The 22617-nt window shown below is 50.9% G+C and overlaps 1 protein-coding gene across 1 annotated transcript in view; it reads right to left on the bottom strand.

Annotated features, from left to right (window-relative positions):
- Window positions 1-5524: 5524 nt before the first annotated feature.
- DYNC1I1 (dynein cytoplasmic 1 intermediate chain 1) overlaps window positions 5525-22617 on the bottom strand; it is a 171561-nt gene continuing 154468 nt past the window's right edge. Inside the window, exons 15-17 of the mRNA XM_072650748.1 lie at window positions 22330-22470; window positions 19146-19271; window positions 5525-6365 (exon numbers count right to left, since the gene is read on the bottom strand). Coding sequence (XP_072506849.1) covers window positions 6255-6365; window positions 19146-19271; window positions 22330-22470 — 378 coding nt within the window. The 3' untranslated portion in view covers window positions 5525-6254. The remainder of the gene's footprint in view (window positions 6366-19145; window positions 19272-22329; window positions 22471-22617) is intronic.

Raw genomic sequence — 22617 nt, 5'->3', positions numbered from 1 at the left:
AAAATGGGGAAAGGACCCACATGCACAAAAACATTTCTAGCAGCTCTTTTTGTGGTGGCCAAGAACTGGAAATCAAGGGGATGCCCACGGCAGTGGCTGAAGAAGTTGTGGTAGATGAATGTCATGGAATACTGTTGTGCTGTAAGAAACGTTGAGCAGGCAGACTTTGGGAAAACCTGGAAAGACTTATGTGAACTGATGCAGAGTGAAATGAGCAGAACCAGGAGAACACTGAATACAGCACCAGCAACATGGCTTGAAGACTAACTTGGATATGGCCCTTCTCAGCTATGCAAGTACCTGAGACAACTCCAAAGGATGTTCAGGGAAAGAACTGGGGAGTCTGAATGCAGAGCACTGCAGACTTTGCTGTCTTTTGTTGTTTCTTCTTTCTTGGGGTTCCTCCCGTTGGTTCTGACTCTTCTTTACATGTCTAATGTGAAAACAGGTTCAATATGATTGTACATGTAGGACCTCTATCAGACTGCACGCCATCTTGGAGGGGGGAAGTGAAGGAGGGGGAGAAAATTTAAAAGTCAAAATCTTATGTTCAAAACTAAAATCCATTTAAAAATAAAAGTAAGGTTAGCATACAAATGCAGGGTGCGGGGAAGCCTTCCTGCTTCTGACTGCTCCTGGGCAGGCTACTCGCAGGGCTTGGGCAATAACAGGCAATTTCACTGTTCTTGTGAGCTGATAGATTCATCGAGATGGCACATTGACAGCATCCAAGAATCTGCAGTGCCAGCTGTCAAGCAGTGGCTTGATTTTACATGTGCTGAATTAGGGTTGGGGCAGGGGCAGTCACCAAAGGAGAAGGAAACAAGCCTTTACATAGCACCTGCTGTATTCCAGGCACTGTGCTAAGTGCCTACAAATATTTGTTATACTGCAATTAATGAAAAAATAATCCAGTTTCTGCCTGAGGTCATCTCGTTCTAAGGAGTCAAGAAGGGCAAATTTCCTGCACAGAGTCCAATGAGGTGAAACGATCTGGGGTTTTTTGAGTTAGGTGGATGGATTTAACCCTCTTTGTCTTCCCGCCTCCCCCCTCCCCCATTTCGTGAATTAGAGAAATGATTTAAAACTAAAAAGGTAGCCCAAAGTCACAGTGTCCAAAGCCCCAATTTTACAGGCCCCCAGAGCTAGATGTGAGTCAGGGTGTATAAAGTGTCAGAGCCAAAATTCAAACCCAGGTCCTCTGATTCCAGGGAGTGTGCTGTCCTGGTTACAGGATTCACAGCCGGTGACTAGGAACCCAGAAGCATAGAAAGCCTGGGATGATCACAAGCGGAACCAGGACAACCTTGTGCACCTCGGCTGCAACACTGACCACCATCTTCGGAGCTGCAGCAGCGACATCGCCAAGGGAACATCTCCCCTCCCCACTCCGCGGTTGTGGATGAGGCCTTACAGCCCCCCTGCCCCCCAGCTTTGTTCAGTATATCAGGTAGTTTGGCTGACTTCAAATGCTTCAATGAGACGGTGTTTGTCATTTTCTACAGCTGGCCAGCGCCTTTCCTTTCCTTTCTGCCTCCACCTCTGCTTCCTCATCCTCCCAGGGTTGGGAGGATCAAAGGTGTGAGCACTGGTCAAGTGCTTCGCAAACCTGACACATTATATAATATCAGAGTGGGTGGTACTATTATTTCTGATGATAGGCTTTTACAGACTGGAACACAACTCTTCTGTTCCTACGGAGTCGTCCTGCCTCGAGAGGGCCAGACTTGCCCACTTCCTCATGAGACTGGGCCCTTCATCTCTCTCTCTCTCCCCTTTCTCTCTGTCTCTCTCCTCTCTCCCTCCCTCCCTCTCTCTCCTCTCTCTCTCTCTCTCTCTCTCTCTCTCTCTCTCTCTCTCTCTCTCTCTCTCTCTCTCTCTCTCTCTATCTCTCTTCCCCTCTCTCTCTCTTCCCCCTCTCACCCCCTTCTCTCTCCTCTCTCACCCTCTCCCTCCCTCTCTCCCTGATGATCATACTTCTCAAGTCTTAGTCTTCTTTTCCTCTGCTCACCACTAGTTTACTGCTCCCCACCTTCCTGCCCTCAGACCTCTCAGATCCTCTGCTTCTCTTCACTTGTCCTCTAAGGGCAGACCCTCACTCTGTGTTTCCCTGTACCCACTCCTTTCCTAGAATCCATCCACTTCCACAGTTTTAACCTACACTCCATATATACACACAGACTTACAAACTGAGACTCTCACCCCAATTTCTTATACACTATCCCATTCCTGTAACATATCTCTTAATTTATCTAGTAACACATACACCCTACAACATTCAGAAACCAGGGTTCCCTACACATCTATGCCAAGGTTCACCATGATGCTCAGGCTATCCCCCTGCCAGGTACTGCCCCTCCTCCCTTTCTCCCTCTCTTTCCCCTTTCCCTCCCCCTCCCCTTCTCCCTTCCCCTCTTCCCTCCTCCTCCTCTTGGCTTCCCACAATCTCTGGTTTCCTCCAAAGTTTGGCTCCTGCACTATCTTCTTCATGTGACCTTCCCAAAGGTCTTCTAGTCTACACTGTAAAGGTTTTGTTTTTCCCTCTGTGCTCCAACATGTGGATCATTTCCTCAGATAGAAGATACTTGGAATGTAAGGACCTGGAGGGCAGGAACCTGGCACATCCTAAATGAGCATTGGATAGATGCTCTTAGATGACTGAGTGCTGAAGTCACTGAGCCCTCACTCCTCCCAGTCTCTCGGCTCCTCTGGGCACTCAGTATGTGCTGGAGAAATAGCTTAGTGAATGAATCTCTCTTTTCTGGGATAATCTGACTTCTTTCTTCCCCCACAGCCAACACTCTGTTTTAGCCCTGCCCTGAGTCATTAGCACTGCTCCCTCCCCTCTTCCTAGCCATCCCCTTTTACCCACACATCCTTTCTTCCTGATGTAGAACTCTCCATGGCTCCCCTGTACCTCAATTTATTCTGTGGCTGCTTTGAGCACCGTTCTTCCCAGTATGCTCAGCCCCAGCTCTCTATGCTAGAGAATTCCAGGGTTTTCCCCTGTGGATCCTCAGCTCCAACCAGATTGACATGCCTTCAGCTCCCTACCTCAGCTCATGGCCCCACTGGGAATCACCATTCTCTATGCATGGCAGATGGTGGTGGTGGTGGTGGTGGTGGTGTGTTGTGTGTGTTTGTGTGTGTGTTGGATGGGGGTCCCTTCATTTCAGAGAGGGAACCTAAGCCTCCATTGTCACATTGGACATACACAGCAAAGCCTGGATTTGAACCTGGGCCCTCCAACTCTGAGCTCAGGGCTTTCTATACCTGTGACACTGTTTAAGGGATTCAGGGACCCCTCAAGCACTGAAGAACAGGAGAGGGTGGTCTGGAATGAATTCACGAACTCAAGCATTCTTCAATTCAAGGTGGTAGAGGTTTATTGTGATGACAACATGGTGGGCAGAGATCCTTAGGGAACTTGACACTTAACAGGAATGATGCTAAAGGTCATATAGGAAAATCAGTGGATTGTTTGCCAGATATGCGAATTAGGGGATAATTTACACCTTGGTCACAGGCATCATCCACTACTGGAAACCAGGGGAAGGGGTTTCTCAGGGGTGTATCTTTGTTCTATTATGTCTGTAGTAAGATAACTTTGAGAGTTGATGCCTATAGCTTGACCTTTGGATTGAATATGACAGCTTTGGGAATCGATGCATGATAATTCTGTAGTGACAAGATAGTTTTGTTTTTACAAGAGAATTTCTTCAGAGGTCAGCTTGTTCTTGTGATGGGGAAAGATTGTTTGTGGTTCTGGGGCCTGCTCATGAGTTATTGCCAGGCACAGTGTCCTTGGGCTGGGGAGAAAACTCATAGATAGTGTCCTGAAGCAAGGAAGAAATGTGATCTTGGAATTGGGTCCCAAGCGCCCCAATCACCTGCAGCATCCCATACCCCTCAGAAAGTGTGATGATTTCTGCCATTTCTTTAAAAATGACTCAGACTGTCCCCATCCTTACCTGTGAGACCCAGAGTCCCTTTGGGATCCAGTTTCTGGCTAAGCAGCAGTAGCACCCTGCCTGGGGAGGATGGTCAGTTCAGGTAATGTGTCCAGTTTGTCCAGAGCTCATTGTAGTCAGTGTTGCTTCCCTTACCACCCTGAGAGAGGCTGTTCCACCTGCAAGTGTGGCCTACATCTATTGAAGCAGGAAGTAGATCAGAGAAGCTGACTTTCTGGGGAGAACTCAGCCTTTCTGGCTCCAGGCCCAGAGCACTACCGCCCACCCCCCACTATCTGTCATCACATGGAGATGCCACAGAAATAGTTTCTGTGAGTTCCCAAAGCCTTCTGAGGCTCAGGCAGGCTTGGAATTTGTGGCATCTGTATATGGGTGAGTTTGCCCTGTGCCCTGGATAGTAAACTAGGCTGGATTCAGGGCAAGATGAGTAGGAAAGGGACCCCTCCCCCATGAAAGTTAATTTAAGAGAATTTTACTTGGGAAACTCTGGGAATGTTACTGAAGTGGTCATGACACAGGTAACTCTCAGAAAATGTCCCATAGGGAGATAGCCAATAATTGGAAATGTCACCACTAAACAGTACTAACAAAATTAAGCTAATCTATTTAAATGAAGTGTGGAAACCCAGTGCCCCTCTGCCACCCTCTAACAGCAAAGACAGGTGGTAAAACCCTGGAGAGCAGCAGGCTAAGGGATGATGGGTGTTGCAGCCCAAAGGATCCAAGACCAAGGAGAAGGTCTGAGCAGTGAGGCCTCCCTGATCCTCCAGGCCACAACCTCAGGCTGGGCAGGGAGCAGGTCCCCTTCCACTAGGTAGATCTCAGACAGTGAGACCCAGACTTGTGTTCAATGAGACCAACCCAGTGTGATGTGAAATCCTACTTTAGTTACCTGAATAGTTGAGGGGAGGGGGAATATCTGTATTTCAGTTTATAAATAAACTACTCTTTAGAAACCTGGGGGGCTCATATTGTTGCTTTTTCCAGATTAAGGGAATTTTACAATGGAAAGATTCACCTTCATCCCCAAAGAATATTTCCCCACTTGAGGCAGCAGAAATCTGTCTTAATGGGTTAAAAAAATCCTAAGACTCCTCAGTTTAAGTTCCTACAGGAACAGTATCAGTAGATCTTTAGCTTCCTTTTTAGTTTAGCTATACCCAGACATTACTTTTTTAGAGTCCCAGTACTTCCTGATCTGTGAGGAAAAACCCCACCAAACTTTTCCCACTTCTGGAGGGTTTGTGACAAGGTCTAGTTCCCTGATTGTGAAACCCCCTAGGCCCTCCTGTCTATCCTCCAAAACCATGAAGACACTCTCAGGATGGGGAATGTGGAGGCTCAAGTGACGGTCTCTAGGTCTTCAAGTGAAGCCCTGTGATGGGGCATGGGCACGGGCATGGGCATGGGGGGAGGAGGGTGGTGCTTGCAATCGAAGCCCATAGGCGTAGTGGACAGAGGAATGGCAGCCTGGGGTAGGACTCACCATGGCTTGGGGCTGAGGGAAGCACCGGACGGGCACTCCTGCTGAGCCATGACCGGAGCCTCAGAAATTGTTTTGAATATTTTATTGGCATTTCTGGGGTCACATTCAGGAACCACGAACTTCTGCCAGGCTCGGCTGGCTTGAACAACATGTGCGTCCACGCCCCAGATACCCTTGGAATATTGGTGAGGACCTTGAGGATAATTGGCACTCGACGCCTCCGCTCCCTCCGGGCCTCCTGGGCGCACCTGGCACACCGCGATGAGACGTCAGAGCTGGAGGAACCGTGAGGAGGCAGAGAGACGCCCAGGCTTTGGGGTCGTTTATTTTGATGCCTTCCATACAGCGCTGGAGCGCACGCACCCCCCACCCCCCACCCCAGCCCCGCAATAAATAAGAAGCAGCGAAGAGCAGACATCACATTCCTAAGGAGTCCCCGAGGACCTCGCCCGGCGGCCGCGCTCGATGCCCCCTGGCCCGGCGGCCGCCCGCGATGCCCCCACCCAGCCTCCAGGAGCTCCGGGCGCACCCTGACTCCTAGCTCTTCCACACAGGACTGAGGAGTGAAAAGGCAACAACGAGATCCAGAGAGGTTCGGTTTCCCTGTCCCCGCTTTTGACTTGGGAGACACAAATACAAAGTCTAGGAACGCTCTGGAGGAGCCGGGACGGGCGGATGCTTTAACGAACGCAGGGAGCACGCGAAGCAAGCCACAGTGACACCAGATCCACGGAGCACAGGGGGACTCCCTCCAGCAGACGCCCACCGGCGGGCCAGCCCCGGCCGGCGGCTCTTCCCTAGGCAGCCAGTTCCGCGGCCACTTCCTCCTCACTGTCCGCTCTGTTGGCTCGGATCTCCACCAGGGTCCGAGCAAACCGGGTCCATTCGTCACTGTGTGGAACAGCAAGCTGGGGGGGAAAGAGATAACATCTTTAAAGGGGAAATTTTTAAAGGGGGTCCTTCTCCCCTAGGACCCCTGGCAGGCTAATCTGACCCACACCCCAGTGGCCAGAGTCCTTTGGGTTCCTTGGACTCAGCACCTTGCCTGCCTGTCAGGGTCAATTGCTCATGTGTGGGGCGTGTTCCGTGGAGGAATTTTAAAAGGAGGCGCACCTTCTCCAAAGCTTCAGAGGACATGGTGCGCGACACCCTAGAGACCACTGCCTTGCCACCTAGCCTTGAAGTCATCGTCAGCCTGGTGCTAGCTTCCTGCCTCGGGCACCAACATGACCCTGACTTTGGCAGCGGATCTAGGGCCACCACAAGGCTAGCTCTTTCAGCTCAGCAAGGCCCATTATGGTGATTTCTGGTAGAAGAGGCAAAAGTAAAAAGGGGCTTATAAGAAATCACCCGCATCAGAACAGCTTCCAATGTGCAAAGAGGGGGAGGGGAGAGGGGAGGGGAGGGAGAGAGGGAAGGAGAGAGAGAGAGGAGAGAGAGAGAGAGATGGATGAATGCAAATTACCCGTAAATTCTTGCGGATTGTTTTAAGGACTATGATATTTCCCTTGATAGAATCCAAAAAGGAACTGCTTAAAGATATTATGCAAGTGTTTGGAACAGAAAAGGGAGTTATTTGGAAATGGGAACCAGGAATGAATAGTAGTCTGGCCTGATGCCTTTACTGCCATTTCTATGGAATCCTGCCCTCTGCTCATCCCAGACATCTGGCTCCAGGTGCTGCCCAATCCGAGCCTTGCCTCCATAAAGAAAACCCCAACTTGTTATCCCCTGGCCCAAGATTAGCTCTCTGAAGGGTCAAGGAATGACTATTGTCCATCTTCCCGCCAGCAACACTCAAAGGCTGGACGTGAGCAAAGCCGCTGGCAGGTCTACATTCGAACAGCAGAGTCGTGTCTCCAGAATAATTCTGGAGGTGCACTTGTGTTTCAGAACGTAACCATGGAGTGGCAAAAACCACCACCCACCCAAGAATGGGTTCCGTATGGAGAGTGTTTCTTTGGCCAAACACCTAGGTCATGGCAACAGGGAACAGTCTCCCTTTTGAGCTGGGTCCAAGTTCACTGTGGTATTGAATGACCTGGAGGCCCCTCTCCTCAGCCTTTCTCTGTACTGAACGCTAGCCCCATTTTCTACAATTCTGCATTTTTCTCTTCAATTTGGGAAAACACTGCACTCAGGAAATGAGGCCCCAGAAGTGAATAAGTTGGGGAAAAAAAGCTGACAGAAAGCATATGTAGAAAAGGGCTGATAGCATATTTCTATGAAAAAGCAGGTCTCTCCCTGTCCGCCCCACCCCACCAAACGACTAAAATCTAAAACCTGGGCCTGAGCAGGGGAGCCCAGATGTCCCACAGCTACTGAAACTCAGTACTGACTACTTGCTCCGAGGCCCCCAGGTGCCACCCCCACCACACACAAGGTGGCAGAGAACAGGCCAGCCTGCTGGTCTGGAATGCTGGGTGGCTCTTCTCTGAGGCCAATCACATTCCAGGAGACGGGCACTAGCAGATGGGGTGGTCCACATTACCCTAGCGAGTTAGCATCCCAGCACTCATTTGAAATTAGGCCCAGAAATGACTCTGCATGAGGACAAAGGACCCAGGTGTGATCAGATTTACTGAGCCACAGGTAAGGCGGGAGTCCTATCCAGGCCTGGAGACCAGGCAGGAGTGCAAAGGTGTGGAGACGTGAGACAGTTAAAGCACACTTAGGACAAGTCGAGTGTGAAAAGGTTGTCAGGTTGAATATTGCCTGCACTAGGGAGAAGGAGCGTATTTAACTTTTAAAAGTGAATTTGCTAAACTTAACATGTTTGGTTAAAAACAGCCGTTGTCATTGGCTGACATTTTACTCCTGGCAATCTAAGTTTCTAGTGCAGGGGCTGGAGAGGAGAAAGTCATAGTATCTTTCTGGCAGGACATCTAGGGTCATCCACAGCCACTGCTGTTACAGTGGGTTCCCAGCAGGCCCCCCCGGAGCTGCCCATGCTGGGAGGTTGTGCCCACATTCTTTCTCCTAACAAACCCCTCTCCAGCCCTCCTCACAACTTCCCCCCCCCCCCGTCAGTCTGCAGTAGAATCAGTTAGAGCCCCAATCTCATACTCGTTCAATGTAGATCTTTCTAGAGATGCCAACCAGATTTCTGATCTGTAAAATACTTGCTACAACCCTTCTCTAATGAGATGAATATTTTCAGAATCTAACGTGAACAAACTGGGCAAAACCATTTGGGAGCTCAGTCTCATGAATGGGAATTCACAGTCATCTCAGGGACCAAGAAAACATAGTTCTGTTTGCCTGGGAGGACTGGCTTACAAAGGAGAGGTCCAGCTTTGTGTTCTTCCATCTTACAGATGGGGAAACTGAGGCAGGCAGAAGTCAAGGGACTTGCCCAGAGTCACATGAATTGAATTTGAATCAAGATTTTCCTGATTCCAGGAAGCTGCCTTATACTTCTTGTGTCTGATCTGCAGCTTTCCAAATAATTTAGTGCTGGGGGAGGATTCGAACGGCATTGCATTCATGACAGGAAACAGATTTCCATTTCAGAAAAAGTTTTTCATCTACGTGAAGATGTTAGTGGGGAGCAGCCAGTGCCACCCCTCGCCCATGACTGAAGACAAGCAGTGGCCTGTTGGATTCCTGGTGCCATGTTGGAGCCTGGCCAATGCCAGGAGGAGGGAGACCCCTGCTGGAAGGGTGAGATTGGGCACTGTCTTCTCCTTTCTTTTACTTCTTCCAGGTTTGTACAAGCTAGGTCACAGAATGTCATGGCTGGGAGGGACCTTAGGAAATGGAGGCTAGAGAGGGGGACTGAATGCTCAGGTCACACAAGCTGATTTGACAGAGCTAGTTCTAGAAACTGGGTCTCAGGAAGAAGAAAAGGCAAAAGGGACGTCTCCTCCCATTTGGACACCTGGACTCTCACACCTTGCCCTGCCCTTGACAGCAATGTCAGGCTTGGGGCTACTGAAGGTGCATCAAGGAAGGGCCAGGAGGAATGCTGCAGCACACCATGGCCTGGTCAAAATGGCACCCCAAGGCTAAAGTTGGGAGAAAGGCAACAAGAAGATGGTAGCTGTCCTGTTTGGGGAAGAGGGGGAGATGAAAGCTGGGGGGGGGGGATGGGAAGAGGCTGCACTGCCCAGGCCAAGGCAGAGCTGAAGCTCAGTGCCCATGCTGCTTCTGAGCTCACCAGTAACAGAGGGACTTTGACACGGCTCTGTGTACTTCAGAATAGTCCCTAGGGTAAGGAGACAGTGGGAGAGCTCTTGGCACTGAGAGCTGAGGCTGGCGAGGTGTGGCATCGAGGTGCCTCTCTCCTCCTCTCTTTTCCTCTTCCTCCTTCCTTTGCTTCCTCACTCATCTCTCCTACAGAATCCACTTCTGGAGACCTCAGTGGATCATATGTTCAGGGCTAGAAGGGGTCCCAGAGGTCATCTGGAACATGGTAAGCCATGACAGGTCTTTGTGTCTCTTGGTCAGAGGATCCTGACCCTCGGGGGGATGGCATTCTACTACTGGGCAGATTCCTCATGTATACAGATTAATGCAAGGTAGGGGAGGAGGGGAGGCCACTTCAGTGAAGACTTCATACATTTACTGACCAAGTGGTGGACTGAGCTGAGCTTGAACACAAAGATTCCAAAAGATGCCAGTGGAGACTTGGCCCCATCAGGTGAGAACAGGGATGGGAGCAGCCAGAGTGAGTGTAGAGATCAGCCAGAAGTCCACTGGGACTGGAAGCTACAGGGCATGACTCTGGGAAGGGGGAATGACACTTGGGTTTTATTTTACTCTAGAAGGAATATGGCGCCTCAGAAGGTCTGGGAGCAGACACACTGGAGGGATTGGAGGTTGAGTTTTTGATAACCAACTCTCGAAAGCTCTGCAGAAATGGGTATGGCTCCTGGTGGTCTTTTCATACAACTGGAAACAAAGCACTCGGTGGGAGGAGAATCTTCACTATTAAAACTGGGAGCAACTCTCCTTCCCCCATGTCTTTCTTAAAGGATTCCCAGATTTTCCATCTGGTCAGGAAGCCACAGGAATCCTGAGGTGAAAATTCATGCTAACCCCTGTTGTGAATGGCCAGCCCCTCCCCTGGGGGCCTCTCCATGGGTCCCTTGGGAGACTTGCTTGTGACTTTGATGATCTCAGCACACAGCCTTCCTCTTAGAGAGGGTGGAGTGTAAGAGAGAGAAACGTGTGCACGAATATGCAGCTAGAAATAGATGTAGAACCACTGCTTCTCTTCTTTTGCTTTAGCGTGCTTGGTGTAGTAAGAGTTAACTTCTGTTAAAATCCTGCTAAGACGAGAAAAATGTTTGTGTTGTTTAGTAAGGCTCAGTCAGTCCACAAGCGTGTGTGCGAGTGATTTCTTTGTCTTTTGCCCCCCATCCCACTGCCACAGAGCAATTTAGATTGATCTGGCTGCCACCTGGCCTGCCACACCCTGCCCACACCTGGCCCAGGGAAGTCCCAGAAGTGATCATGGAGTTATATTGGCATCCCTCTGGCTGTGAGATCAACACACAAGAACTCACCAACGAAGGCCAGTGTGGAAGTCGGGCTGGTGGTCAGGTCTCAGCCATTAGGGAGCCAGGGTGTACTCTGCTGAGCTCAGATCTACTCAGAGGATCAGAAGGTCGTCTCCCTGCTCCCCACCACATACATACATCGCACATATGTACAAATCAGACACACACATCTTGGTTGGTTTTGTCCTTTTTCAAAGAGGACCCAAATGACATCACCACAATAAAGTGAAGTTTCAGTGTGTCCAGCTGTGGCTGATCAGACCAATATGAGCTCGGAATGCTCTGCCACAGATTGGGCACAGATAGTCCGTGTGAATATTCACACCACACATACATACACACCATCACACATACGTGCATACCACACACATACATACATCACCACACATGCATGCACACCACATACACACATGCACACCACACACACATACACACACACAGTACCCAGAGACCCAGCAAAGCAGAAATTCAGCCACTCAAAGGAAGTGCCATGGAGCTGGTTCCCCTTGCCCCCTCACTGCCTCACACTGCTTCTCTCAGGGGTCTCTGACCTCATTAACAATGGGGATGCCTCTGGCCAGAAGTCAGGGACCCAAAGGCCACTCTCCCAGGCCCTCAGCACTCAGCTGCCCAGAAGCCTTACTCAGAAGGAGCCAGGCTCTTCCTGGGGTCTCTCCTTGGCAGCTGAGTGACTCCCGCAGGAACATCGCATCCCCGGGCCATAGAACAGAAAATGCTGCTGCCTTTTTGGATGTGGGATAATTGAAGATTCTTCTCTCAGAGCAGAGGGAGGGAGGAAGTATAGAGGCAGATAGGCCAGGGGACGTGTGGGGAGGATGGGGCCGGTTGTACCCTGGGACACTAGATACCAGAGAGTTGGACAAACTCAAATAAAAACCCTCCTGTCCTGTCCAAGTCCTGTCGCATAACGGGGCGTGAGATAAGCCAGCCGGCAGACTGAGGGGTGGGGGTCGGGGGGCAGGCCCCTAGGCCAGCTCGGCATCGCCCTGCAGGCCAGGGCTTTCTCCTGGGATTCTGGTGGGCAAACCCACACTAACTGCAGAGGAGAGGGTAGGATGGAAAGGCCAGAAGGTGGCCGCTTCCCTTCCGCTGACTTCCTCGCCGAGAGCGAGGAAGGAGAAGCCTGGCGGGGGCTGCGGGAGAGGCTGGGAGTGCCAAGCAGTCAGACCCCGCTGCCTTCCAGCTCTCTTCCCCTCACCCCACCGCTCCAGCTTCCTAGCAACCGCTGCCTGGATGCTGTTTTCGCCAATACGGAAATCTGCGCGTTAAACACCTTGAAAACATTTACCGGGTAATAAAAGGCACGTCGTTTCCCTCCCACGGCGTGTTTGGGCAGAAGGGAACTGTTTTCTAACGGACTCCACAAGCCACCCCCGCACCAAGGGTCCAAGAGAAGCCCCCGCGTGGCGGGCACGCAGCTGTCCAGCGCTGGGCAGGCCTGACTCTGGCTAGGCGGCACCTAGGGCGAGCTCCAGACTCCCCGAAGTCCGCCAGCAGGCGGGGTAGGGGTCCCCGCAATCTCAAGAGTCAGCTCGGGCTTCCTTCCACTAGCCACTACCAAGCAACGTCTAATAACCCTGGCACAATTATCCCTCTTGGCTTCAGTGTAAACAGTCAGCCTAGATCTGCAAGGTATCCAGTAGAGATCTCTCGAGGGTGACCTAGAGTTGGGAAGACCCTAGTTCAGATTTGACCTCTGATGTGTACTAGCTGTGTGACCCCAGTTATGTCATTTGTACCACTGTCTGACGGTTTCCTCATCTGGAAAAGTTGATGCTTACCTCCCTTTGCTCTGTCCCATGAATATATGGCATTGACCAGGAAGGCAGTTCCTTTAGAATGTCTGCACCAACTCTCACTTTGCTGACTAAAATGTATTCCAGACCAGAGAGGAGACCTCCCTGGTGAGGAACCCCCATCTCTCCAGGCTCAGCAGGTCCAGACCTGTCCTCTCCCCTCACAGCCTCCCATAGCCACATGAAGCACGTGTGGGCTTTCCCTGCACAGCCCTTAAGAAAGAGTGGGGTGGCCCCGGGTCACCTTTCCTCCCTCCTTTCCAGGCTGAGGCTACTTGCGTGTGAACTCTAACATTCTGTAACTCAGGACTTTCTTTAAAAAAAAAAAATCCCTTTTTTTAAAGTAAGAATTCCACTGAACTCACCATCATTCAAACGTCATTCAGATGTGAGAGACAAAGAGAGACCAGGGCTTTCTCCCAGTGCCTAATTCTGCCGCCCCTCATCCCAGAATGGAAACAAGGTGGCCCCAGTGGCCATTTATAAGTTTCTCTTCCAAAGTCCAAGTTACAGGGTTAGGCAGATGCACACTCACTTGTCAGAGACCTCTGGCACCACATCAGAATTTAAGAATCAAATGAAATTCAACTTTTGGGTCCAACTCACAAACTAAGGCTCTGTAAATGCACTCTTGGGCTCTGACCACTTTTCCGACCCTCTAAGATTTTAGGGTTCAACTTAAGCTACCATTTTCTGAGACAAAAAAATTTTGTATTTCCGAAAGGAAAGATAGATCCCATTCTAATCAGAGACTCACTCCAAACTTAAACAATAAATCCCCAAATGAAACAGGCAGGAAGGTGAAGGGTGAGACAAAGCTGAAGAATCGCCACTAATGGGGTCCTGATACCAAACTGGGGTATCAGAGAACACCCCCTCCGAGGACTGTCATGGAGGAATTCGGCAAATTACTGCACACTTTCTCTTGGATTGAACAAAATTGTCAAGAGGGTTTCTTCCCCCTCCTTAATCAGCTACTCTGGATTCTGCACAAATCATGAATATTTTTCAGTCAATATGAAAAGAAAAACTGGCCCCAAACCCCACATTGCTCCTATAGGTGTGTTGGCATTAGCTCTCACAAGCAAAGTATAAAAGCGTATCTAAACTGGCATATTCTTTATGCAATAATTAGTCCAATCAATTATTCTAAGTGGGTAATCACCAAAATAAAAGGTTCTTCTACTAAGAAATTAATAATCACACAAATAAGAATTTACTACCTATATTAAAATACCTTTTCCAGGAGAAAAAATTCTAATCCATTCATTTTGCTGAAATAAATTATTTTAAACATTCACAACTTCTCATGACTTGTATTGTGAACGTATTCAACAGCTTATTTCAGGGTGATTTATTTCAAGATTATGAACATTAGACATTAGCATGAGCAAATACATGCAAACGTGTTTATGTGAACACTCACATGGGCCCATCTGTGGTTCCCCCAGACCCCCGTCTGGAGTGAAAGGGAACGATTCTGCCAGAGATCCTGACATTTTACATGAACGGTGTCAAACACCTCCACGTTCAGCAACACCCACACGTTGCACGGGTTTCCCATTTTCAGCCAGATGTTTGGCATCACTCAACACAGAAGGCATAAATCTCTCTCTTCTCTCAGTAAAATCAGAGGAAATGTCTGGCCTTGGCTAACAAGATAACGTTGTTTATCCACTGAAAAATAAACCGATACTTGTCCAAAGGCCTGAACGAATCCCCAGCAATGTGAGGCTGTGCCGCCGAAGCTAATGAGAAACACCCGGGTCTCAAGTGATAATGGCGGCGGGCTCGGGGCTGAGTGTGGGGCACCCCCCCCCCAAGGCTCCTAGAGCTTGGAGATTTTATCGCCCAAGTAACAAGCCTCGGGTAATGCCCTTCATAAAACACAGGAATTAAATGGACTGATTACAAACCAGGGTATTTTTTTCATTAAAGAACTCTATTTGGTTTACCTTAAAAGCCCATTTTCGATGGAGAGAAACAAAAAACTCATGTAATGATTGGTGTACCCAGAGTAGGAACTGGTGGCTGCTTACGGGAGAAGGGACTCGGACATTCAACCCATCTGGGGCCAGGAGCCCACTCTGGAACCGGGATTTCATCTCCTTCATGGAGTGACCCTCCCGTCCAGGCCAATAGACTTTTTAGTCGCTTCTTGAAGTGGATGGTCACCCTGTTTTCCTTTTGGAATTTCAGATATTTTTCATTGGCCTTTAAAAATATTTTTGAGCACACATTTTAGAAGTGATGTTCTTCTAGTAAGAATCCTTTATCATCTAAAAACATAAGCATTTTCCCTCTTCCTAGAAATCTTTCTCCAAAGTGCTTGCGCTACACATAAAGGAATCATGAGCTAATCTCCAGCTGGAGTTGATATTAGCCAGGTTCTGAACACTCACAGCAAATATGCGATTAGAAGGGAAAAACCCCACAGAGATGCCCATTTTCCTAAGTAGTCAGCGAATGGAATATTCAAGCAAACCACCTTGGGTAATCATGAGCAACATTTACCCCGTATAGTGTGGGGTCCCCATTGTATTTCTCCCGTTTTAGTTTATATTAAACTAGTGTTAGAATTTTATTATTAGACTACAGTAAAAATGGCCTTTTTGACAAACCGAGAAAAAGCCTTCCCTAATTACCTACCCATTCCAGAGGTGGGGGAGAGCTGCCTTTTCACCTTGCAGCAGAGAGGAGGAATATATTGCATGTCCACAGTATTTCCAGCCTACCTGCCCAGCTGGGCCCCGTCCGCCCAAGGCAAGAGAACAAGGTGAGAGAGGGAAGGCTGACCGAGACATAATTCGGTGGGCCCCGCTCATCCCTAAGGAAGCAGGGCTAGCAAGGCTTTCTTGTAAATTTAGTAAAGTACCTGTGCTTGCACACTATTGAAAATTCTACCTGTATCAAACAACGATCCCTGCCATCCCACCGTCCCAGCCTCAACCAGCAAGCCTGGTTTTATTTATAGTAAATTACGGTTTGTTATCTTCCTCATGAGCCAGTTAACTGCATGAGATTATGGGGCTCTGAAACAAATATTTTATTCTATATTTTAGAAGGAAAAACATCCTACACAGACCTGACCTAAAAGCTAGACTCCCACAAACCCCATGTCAGTCCTGAGACTGATGAAGGGGGTTCCAGAAAGAAACATGCTGGGCACAGGTCGGGGTGCCCACCTAGCCCCCTACTACTCACATGAATTGAACTCAGATTCCTTTCAGTCCAGTGACTGCAGCCAAGCACCCGCCCTGGAAAGACAGAGGCTGACAGCCTCATGGAGAGACATAGCACCAGGGGGCTGAAGCTCCGCAGAGAAAGCCTGTGATGAAGACGCAGCATGACCAACCTGAGAGCACCAGCCTTGTGTAGGATTTATGTCTCTAAGCCAAGGCCCAGGCTGGAGGTGCTGGATCAGCCGGTCTCAGGGAGGGAGCTCATGGGTTAATCCATCCAGACATCAGGGAGACTGGATCAAAGCCCGGGCCCCAGTGTCTAGAAGTCCCTTTGGACTCACTAGAGCAGGGCCCTCCTTACCTGGGGAGTGGGTCAGAAGCATCCTCTGGAGTGGATCATTTGGATCTTAGAAATGGGCAGGAAACAGAAGAAATCCTGCCTCTCTTCACCCTTGTCCCATGGGGGGAAATTTTCCACAAATGATACTGTTGTCTGGCAAGTAAAATTACAATGTGCCAGTGACCAAACTCAGTGGTTCCACATCACAGGTCTAACCAACTGTGTGCTGTTTTCAGCAAGACTTCAGGGTGTCCCCAGTGAGATAAATCTGATTATTTTTTTTCCTGAGTTAGCCCCCAAATAGCGGGCACTGGGAAGGCCATCAAATGCTCACCTGAGGCCAGCTTATAGTGTCGTGCCTCATGGACAGTGTGGTCGGCCCAAAAATGAGGCCCAGCACCCACCTCCTCCACTGCCAAAAAGCAAGACAAACTCAGACCACGGAGATCTGATAGTCCTCTGACCTGGCTAGTTAATCCTGTCTTTTTTCCTGAATTCATTGGGCTAATTATTGAATCTGTCACATGCCCACTAAGATAGATTTCCTTCCAAGGGAACTCAACCGTAGAAGGTTGGCTTGTTTGGGGCAGTGAGGCTGGGGGTGGATGGGTGACGATCCTACTTTCTCTGCCCTTGGATGATCATCCTAGCCACGGCCTGCCCCCGCCACCATGCACAGAGTAGCAGCTGTGTAGATCCTTGGGACCCTGACCATCCCTCCTAGCACTTAGGATTTTTTCAGAATTTTGGGCGATTTGGGCCAGCACCATCAGGTGAACAAAGAGAAGGGAGAAGGTCATTTAACAGAGTAAAAGATACAATCCAGAGGCCCCAGATAACACTCCAGGAAACAGTTTCCTGAGGTACACACAGCCCCTTCACCTAGGACTCTACTGAAGCCTTTGTCAGCTGTGTTCCTTTGGATTAGGACTCTGTTCAACGAAGGGTCTGTCCTGATTGGGGTGGGGTGGGGGGGGAAGCTGTGCTTCCAGAACAGGACAGCAAGCTTGTGAAATCACAGTAAATTCCGGGGCGGGGGGGTGTATTGGGGGCGGAGTGGGGGGAGAATTAATTGTTTGGCCTATTCGTGGCACAGCTTTTTCTACAGCCTGTCTAGACAGCAGACAATAGATGAAACCAGCCCGTGGCTGCCGACATTTCTAGAGACTGTAATATCACTTAAAAAAGTAAGTTGAATAATACGAAAATAAAAGCCAGCCCGGCCTGCCAATATCGTGTTGGAAACCTGAGCAGAACCACTCCCGACAATTCAGAGAGGACAATAGCTGGGGGGCCTGGCCTGCACCCCCGAGAGCAGTCACCCTCTTCCCCTTCCTGATTCCAGTTCTGGCCACAGAACTAGAGCAGAGTCACTGTGTGAGCCCAGCAGTGGGCAGCTAGCTGGATAGTATGGTTTTCCTTCCTTCAGGGGAATGTGCATCCTCCAAAGGCCACCGCACCATAGAAGTGGTTGGCAGCCCCCATCTCACCCCAATCGAGACAGCCTGTTAGGACAGCGCAGTTTCAGCCAGCCCCCATGAAAGTCAAAAAGGGGGAAATGCCCCAGGATCCCTTATTCCTTCATAACAAGGCAAAATCCAGTCCCTGCAACCCACACCAGAATGAGGTGAATGAGGGGGTCCATTGTGGAGGGGATGAGCAGCTTATAGAGGGAGCAGTTTGAAAATACCTTTGACTTCTTACTGAGGGGGCAGGGAGGAGGGAGGGAGGGAGGGAGGATGGTGTTTTCTGGCAGAGCATATTTTCCTAAAATGAATCATTTCACCAAACTTCAAACCCTTTTCCAGTATCCTGGATGACCAAGTGCTGAGCCCTGAAGGGCAGCCAATCTCATTAGCATGAGCATTTCCTATTCCTAGGGCGCCATCTTTCTCCAAGTCATCGAAGAGCTTGGGGATCACAAAATGGCTCCCAGGGATGCCTCTATCATCCTCCCTTATCAATCCAAATGGATTGCTTTCGGCCCCTCCTGCCCCCCTGGCATACACAGGCTCTACACATGCTGCTCAGGTGATCTGTGGGACAGCTGCTCAGCCCCACCCTGGAACAGCCAAGGCCAGGAACCTAAGGGAGAGCCTACTGGACTAGGCTGAGCCCCAGGCTCCCCTTCTCCCAAGGCCACAGGCACCACCCCACAATACTTCCACTGCCCTGCACACTTGACAGACACCATGAGACTCCTTCCTTTATCCCCTCTCCATAAGCTTTTTGTCTCCTTTCTATACCATTCACACCATGCCCAGGAGATGATCCTGCCTTCCATACACTTTCCTCTAAGAAACACCCCAGCTTCCATTGGTAGGACTTTTGAATCCCCAATGTCAGTGGCTTTAGACAGATGTGACCCTCAGGGCCTCCATAAGAGGACAAGAAGCCTGTGAGCACTGGTCACAAGAGTCATGAGAGAAAGAAAGCCCAGGGAAGTGTGAGGAGCTTGTGTGTCTGACAGAAGAGAGCTACTTTTTCCATAGATCGTTCCCATTAAAAGTTTGTCTTCACAGGAGCCAGCACCAAACTCCTCAATTAGACTTCAGTCTTCTAAGACTGTTCCTGTTGGGAGGTCAGGAGCCTTCCACAGGGAGAAGGACGCAAGGGACTGGAGGTGGCGCAGTGACAGCTGAGCTTCGCAGTACAATAACAGGGAGACAGCACTGGGATCGTAAGTGGCATCCTTGCTGGGGAGACCTTGTGCCCTGCCCAGGAGGGGGCTAGATCCCCACAGAAACCAATGCAGAAGCACTCCCTGCCCCTCGCAACAGCCCCTCACAGGCCAGAACCTGTCTCTGAACTATGCCCTGGGGTAGAGGAGGAAAGACACTGTTACCTCTCCCACATCGTAGATCCAGATGCGGCCTTCGGAATCCCCCACGGCCACCTCCTTGCCAGTATGGGCCCAGCGGACACGGTTGAGGGCTGAGGCCCCCTCTACGGCTACACTAGCCGTTGGGACCTGCCAAGGAAGGGAGATAAAGTTCAGATCTCTGAGTCTGTCCTTCAGGATCTGTCTAGAAGATTGCCCCCCTCCCCCTTCCCAACATCCACACCACCTGAATGAAGGGGTGGGGGGAAGGCAAACTGTTCCTCAATCCCATACTCTCTCCCTGTCCCTCTCTTCCTCTCTCTCTCCCTCTCTCCCTCTCTCCCCCCCCCACACAGACACACAAACTTACATGAGTACACATACACATGCATGAGCACACATGCTCAATACAAACATGACTACACAACACACAAGCACATTCACACACATATACTCACACAAATGCATACAAGCACATTAGCACTCGCAGAGGCACAAGTAATTCATACCTAGTCACATCTGCACATGATGCATACATACAATAAGCACATGAGCACACATATGTACACACACAGATACACATATAAACCAGCACACTGACATGCACACTCCTACACACATGAGGACGTGATCCCCATCCATTCACAGATGCACTGGAGCACCCCCATTCCCCTGATTTTCCAGTTGATGCTAGCCCCCCAAAGCATGCTTCCAGAGGGCACAGAAGCATGCTTGGTGGGCCAGGGGAAGTCAGGGTTTCAGGAATTACAGCACATTGAGGTCACTGTGGGAGGATTTCCAGTCAAAGGAGAATTCAGCTAAGAAATCCATTTGCATGTCATGTCAAGTCACGTTTGGGTAGGGGGAACTGAGGGCAAAGGAAATCCTGGGGAGCACTCCCCCCTCTCCAGTGAGGTCCCCAGGGCCGGGGTTACACTTCCGTGTCGCCCATATGGAAGGCAAAGTCCAGCTTGCTTTAGCCAGCCGGTTTCAAGTCTGCACCCTGCTCCAGCCCGGGGCTGTTGGGAGGGAGGCCCAGAGGCAGCAATAGCCAAACCAAGTTTCCTTCAGGAGGTCCCAGGAACTGCCCAGAGTCACCTCTTCGGGCACCTGACATCGATTGTCAACAGCACCAAACACCAGCAAAGAACTGTTCGGGAGAATGGGGGAAAACAGAGCTCACTGCAGCCCAGGAGTCTAGGACCTGTGGGGAAGCCAATAGCTTGGACCTGGCCAAAGCCTCATGGGCCGTGGCGTGAACTGAAACCACGTAGACTTAGCCCATGCCTATTTGCAAAGGTTCAATGATTCACCAAAAAGGCAGCCTGGGGTGGTGGGAAGAGGGCCTCTGACCCAGCCTGGCTGCGGGCCCCAGCATTTCTCCGTGTGGGGACCCACCTTGCTCGGGAATGGGGCACTGGGAGCTTGGGATGCCAAGGAAGTTATATCACAGGACCAAGGGCAAGTTTTTGTACGGGTTTATCTGGGACAGCTCTCGGCAAGAGGGAATGGGAGGGATTGTGGAAGAAATGATGTGAAAACAAAAGCTCTCAGTAAAACCAACTAAAAAGTACAGAGCGGCGGGCCTGGGCTGGGCACTCGGCACTTTTTAAAAAGAAAGCAGAGAGCCCTTGCTCGCTTGGGTGACAGACCCGCCGTTGACCGGCTGTGTCTTTCCGGAATGGCTTCGAAGGCATCCCCACCGTTTTGAACGGTTGTTTTCATCCTCTGGTATCTACTGGAAGCTTTAAATGCCAAGGCGTCCACACCTGACCCGGGCATATTGTCGGGAGGCCTGTGCCGGCTTTAGGTGACTGTTCCAGGCCGGACTTGGTCGGGAATGAGAGCAGTGGTGCACACGGCAGGCCCTCTGACAACGAAATCCCTTCCAATAATTGGCGGGTTTTAAGCCAGCACATTCGTATTTTCCCAGACCCTACCTACAGCTGCCTGAAAGTAGAGGGCCGCAGGCCTGGGGGCGTCCAGCGCCTTTTTTCATTGTTTTCCCTAAAATTTCCCAGAGCCGTCTGTCTCAAGACCGGGAGCATTTAATTACAAATTTTAGACAAAATCTATGCACTGAACAAAGGGGAAGGTGGAAAGCGACCAAATGTGGCCGAGAAAATTCGGGAGCATCCTGGCTCCGGGATGCTTGGGATGCTAGGGGCGGGGAGCTATAGAGGGAGGGGGGTAACGTATGCTGAGGGGGGGGCACACCATGTTCTGGGGGCCGGGGAATTCCTCCAGAGTTCAGCCAGGGATCAGAAGGTCACGGAGTCGAACACGAGCGTGTGTGGCTGTATACGTCCGGCCAGAGGGCCCCTGTGGCTGTGTCCCGCGCCTTCCCTCCCCGGCCTGCTGTGGCTGAGGCTCGGCTGGGGGTGTGGGGTGGAAGGGATAGGGAGATATACACACCCCAGAGCTCAGAGAAAGTGAAGGGGAGAAGGTGTGGCTTCAGGGGAAGTTGTATCTTTGCGCCCCCCCCAACACCTTTCTAACTATAGTTGAAACTGTTAAATTGGGCACCCTTCCAACCAGCCGAGGACTGGGGTGTGGAGGGCAGAGGGGCTTCTTCCGCGGAGCCAGCCCCAAGGCTCCTTGGCCACACCTTTGTGAGCTGAAGGCCCCTCGGCGGCCCGGCGGGTCCTGACTCGGACTAACCCCCCAGCTAGAGGGAGCTGGCTAATTAAAAGGGTTGAGCCGCTTCCTGGCCCCAGGACTTCAAAGGTCCCTTTGCTGGGCGGGCTGCGCCCGCCCCACCCCCTTTCCTCCTCCCTCTCCCCTTCCTCCTCCTTCTCCTCCTTCCTCCCTTCTCCTCCCCTTCCCTCCCTCCCTCTCCCCTCTCCCCTCCTTTCTCTTCTCACCTGTTCTTTCTGTATTGCAGCTTTCGCACAGGACTCGGGCTACGAGCCCCTTTGCCCTTGACCCTGAAGGCTTCGGACAGCCCAGCCACAGGCTGGTCTACATTCACTGACTAAGAGCGAGGGGTGAGAGGTGGGGGAAGCTGGACCAGGAGCCAGCCCCTCGCGGAGGTCTGCCTCTACTCCCCGTGGTTCCCGCAAGCCTCAGGCAGGCTGGCCAGCCAGTAGTGGAGTGGAGAGGTGCCCCATGGCCTCCAGGGAGAGCAGAGAGCCAGGGTGCTACTCTCCCTATCCCACCTGCGTCCCTTCCCCCTCCCGTCCCGCGGGGTCTTGGGGGCTGCTCTGACCTCAGTGTCGCTGTTGAGGTCCCAGAGATCCAGGCGGCCCATGCCGTCCACGCAGGCGAAGAGAGCGGGGTGCGCGGGGGACCACATGACATCGTAGACATAGTCGGCGTTGTCCTCAAAGGAGTAGAGAGCCCGATTGTGCTGTGGGCGGGCGGAGACAGAGGTGGGGATGCTGGTAGGGTGGGAAAGGGGCGGTGGGGCAGACGGGAGGGGAGCGGGAAGCGCCGGGGGACTAGCGCTCCGATACACACAGCCACATGCGAGCGCATGGAGGGGTACATACACATG

This window comes from Notamacropus eugenii, chromosome 3 (genome assembly GCF_028372415.1).
Source record: "Notamacropus eugenii isolate mMacEug1 chromosome 3, mMacEug1.pri_v2, whole genome shotgun sequence".
Lineage (NCBI taxonomy): Eukaryota > Metazoa > Chordata > Mammalia > Diprotodontia > Macropodidae > Notamacropus > Notamacropus eugenii.
The sequence above is the reverse complement of the archived record's forward strand: the minus strand, read 5'-3'. Positions and strand labels throughout refer to the sequence as shown.